The sequence below is a fragment of the Chaetura pelagica genome, unplaced genomic scaffold, assembly GCF_000747805.2.
Source record: "Chaetura pelagica isolate M959 unplaced genomic scaffold, ChaPel_1.0 scaffold676, whole genome shotgun sequence".
NCBI lineage: Eukaryota > Metazoa > Chordata > Aves > Apodiformes > Apodidae > Chaetura > Chaetura pelagica.
In genome coordinates this window covers 82,633-84,986 of record NW_009953724.1, presented here as the reverse complement: position 1 = coordinate 84,986, position 2,354 = coordinate 82,633, and the positions used below count along the sequence as shown (strand labels likewise).

General features: G+C 66.4%; 1 protein-coding gene across 1 annotated transcript in view; it reads left to right on the top strand.

Annotated features, from left to right (window-relative positions):
* Positions 1–2,354, top strand: part of COL16A1 (collagen, type XVI, alpha 1) — a 29,214-nt gene that overhangs the window by 18,851 nt on the left and 8,009 nt on the right. The window contains exons 41-52 of the mRNA XM_010000600.1: positions 259–321; positions 461–532; positions 738–791; positions 886–930; positions 1,127–1,171; positions 1,279–1,332; positions 1,413–1,466; positions 1,592–1,639; positions 1,770–1,859; positions 1,978–2,013; positions 2,130–2,174; positions 2,275–2,354. Of these exons, the coding sequence (XP_009998902.1) occupies positions 259–321; positions 461–532; positions 738–791; positions 886–930; positions 1,127–1,171; positions 1,279–1,332; positions 1,413–1,466; positions 1,592–1,639; positions 1,770–1,859; positions 1,978–2,013; positions 2,130–2,174; positions 2,275–2,354 (686 nt within the window). The remainder of the gene's footprint in view (positions 1–258; positions 322–460; positions 533–737; positions 792–885; positions 931–1,126; positions 1,172–1,278; positions 1,333–1,412; positions 1,467–1,591; positions 1,640–1,769; positions 1,860–1,977; positions 2,014–2,129; positions 2,175–2,274) is intronic.

Genomic DNA, 2,354 nt, shown 5'->3' with positions numbered 1-2,354 from the left:
GCTGCAGGGAGCAGTGCCCCAGCACCCCAGGGTGTCTCCAGGAGATGTTGCTCAACCCCACCTGTGTGTCCCCGTGTCCCCACAGCGCTGGGGATGGGGTTTTCTCCCAGGGGGGCACAGGGGTGTCCCATGGGACTGTGCATGGAGAGCAGCTCTGCAGCAAACCCTGTTAAAACGAGTTTGGAGATGGTGGGTTGTGTGGGGTTGGGCTTTCCCACCACGATGCCCCCCCTCACTTAACACCCCTCTTCTCTTTAGGGACCACCTGGCTTCCCAGGGAAGGTCGGTCCTGCTGGGCCACCCGGGCCCATGGCTGAGAAGGTGAGTGCCAGCAGGACGTGCCTGAGTGGTGGCACCACAGGTCCCTCGGGCTGGTGGCCAGGTTTGGTCCCTGCCCCGTGGGGTGACCAAGGGGTGACCCAGCCCCAGCTGCTCCTGTGACTTCCTGTGGCTCTTGCAGGGCAGTGAGGGCATGCGTGGCCCCACGGGGATGCCAGGGCCCCCTGGACCACCTGGACCTCCTGGCATCCAGGTAAGACCCCCTCCACCATGCCAGCCCTGGGGACAGAGGGGACAGGATCACCAGTGTCAGGGTGCTCCTGAGGAGTGCTGCTGGCTGGAGCCTGCTCCCCAGAGACCTGTTCCTGTGGCCTGGGGTGCCCAGAGCAAGTCCCTCAGGGACACTTAGAGCACCTCAGTGCAAACCACCCTCTGACACCCTCTCCTTGTCCCTGCAGGGTCCTGCTGGCTTGGAAGGACTGGATGGCAAGGATGGCAAGCCAGGGCTGCGGGTGAGGCTCTGGGGCTCTCCCAGGTGCTGTCAGGGGCCCCCCCTCCCCTGCAGCCCCCCCAGAACCCCCCCCACCCCTCTCTCTTTCTTCCCAGGGTGACCCTGGGCCCCCTGGACCACCGGGAATGATGGGTCCTCCAGTGAGTGACAGCATTTCTTGTCACCCCTCCCCAGTGCTCAGTGCCTAGCACGTCCCTGCAGCACCAGGTGTCCCCTGAGCTGGGACTGTCCCCTTGCTCCAGGGGACACTGAGCCCGACGGGGTGGGTGGGGGTCCCTGGCACCTCTGTCTCCTTGCAGGAGCTGGATTCCCCACCCAGCTCTTTTCTCCCTCCAGGGCTTCAAGGGGAAGACAGGGCACCCAGGTCTGCCGGGACCAAAGGTGAGCGATGGTGGCACTGGGGAACACTTGGTGGTGACAACCCCAGGAACCCTGGTCCTGGGCCAGGGTCTCCACACACTGCCCACCATGTCCCTTCCTCCTTTTAGGGTGACTGTGGCAAACCTGGCCCCCCAGGGATCACAGGCCGGCCAGGAGCGGAGGTGAGTGAGGGGGGGTGTGGGCACAGGACCCCCAAGCCGGGTGGTCCCCATGTCACCTCTCATCACGCTGCCTTTCCCAGGGTGACCCTGGACCCATGGGACCCCAAGGCCGCCAGGGACCCCCAGGGCTCATCGTAAGTTGGACCTGTCCCCCCATGGTGCCTGTGGTGGGGGGCAGAGTGGAGCCTCCCTCCAGCGCAGGGAGTGGGGGCATCACCACGGCCCCCCCAGCTGATCCCCACCTCTCTCTGCCCCCCAGGGCCCCCCAGGCAGCCCGGGGCAGCCGGGTCCTGCTGGTCTGGCTGGTGTGCTGAGCAGTGCCTGGGGCAGGAGCCTGCCCCATCACCGCCCTCACTGCGGGGGTGCAGGGTGTGTTTGGGGGTCACTGGCCCCACTCTGGGCTCTCTCCAACTCTCCCTCCTCCTGCCTCCCCGCAGGGGCTGAAGGGTGAGAGGGGCTCAGCAGGGGAGCGAGGTCTGCCAGGGATGCCAGGACAGCCGGGACCTCCCGGGCACCCGGGACCACCGGTGAGTCCAGGGAAAGGAACGAGGGGTGACACAGACCCCTGGAACCCGGTGCAGTGGGGACATGGAGCACAGCACTGAGCCCCTCACCATCTCACATCACCCCACTTTGATTTCGTAGGGGGAGCAGGGAGCAGATGGACCTGTTGGTAAAGAGGTAAGAGCAGCAAGACCTGGAGCTGGTCCATGGTGTCCTGCCAGCCTGGGCACTGTGTCCCCAAGGGGCTCACACCTGGGACGTCACTGCCACCCTGCTCCTCTGTTTCTCCCCAGGGACCCCCAGGAAAACCCGGTACCGTGGGACCAGCTGGCCAGAAGGTGAGGGGGGAGCCCAGCCGTGTCCCCCACTGCCACCCCGCTGTCCCATATCCCTGCTGGGGGTGCCGGGGCTGAGCCCCAGTTCTCTGTGTCCCCACAGGGTGAAGCTGGTTCCCCCGGCGAGAGGGGCTACCCCGGCGAGAAGGGCAGAGCCGGGATGCCCGGGGGGCCGGGGAAGAG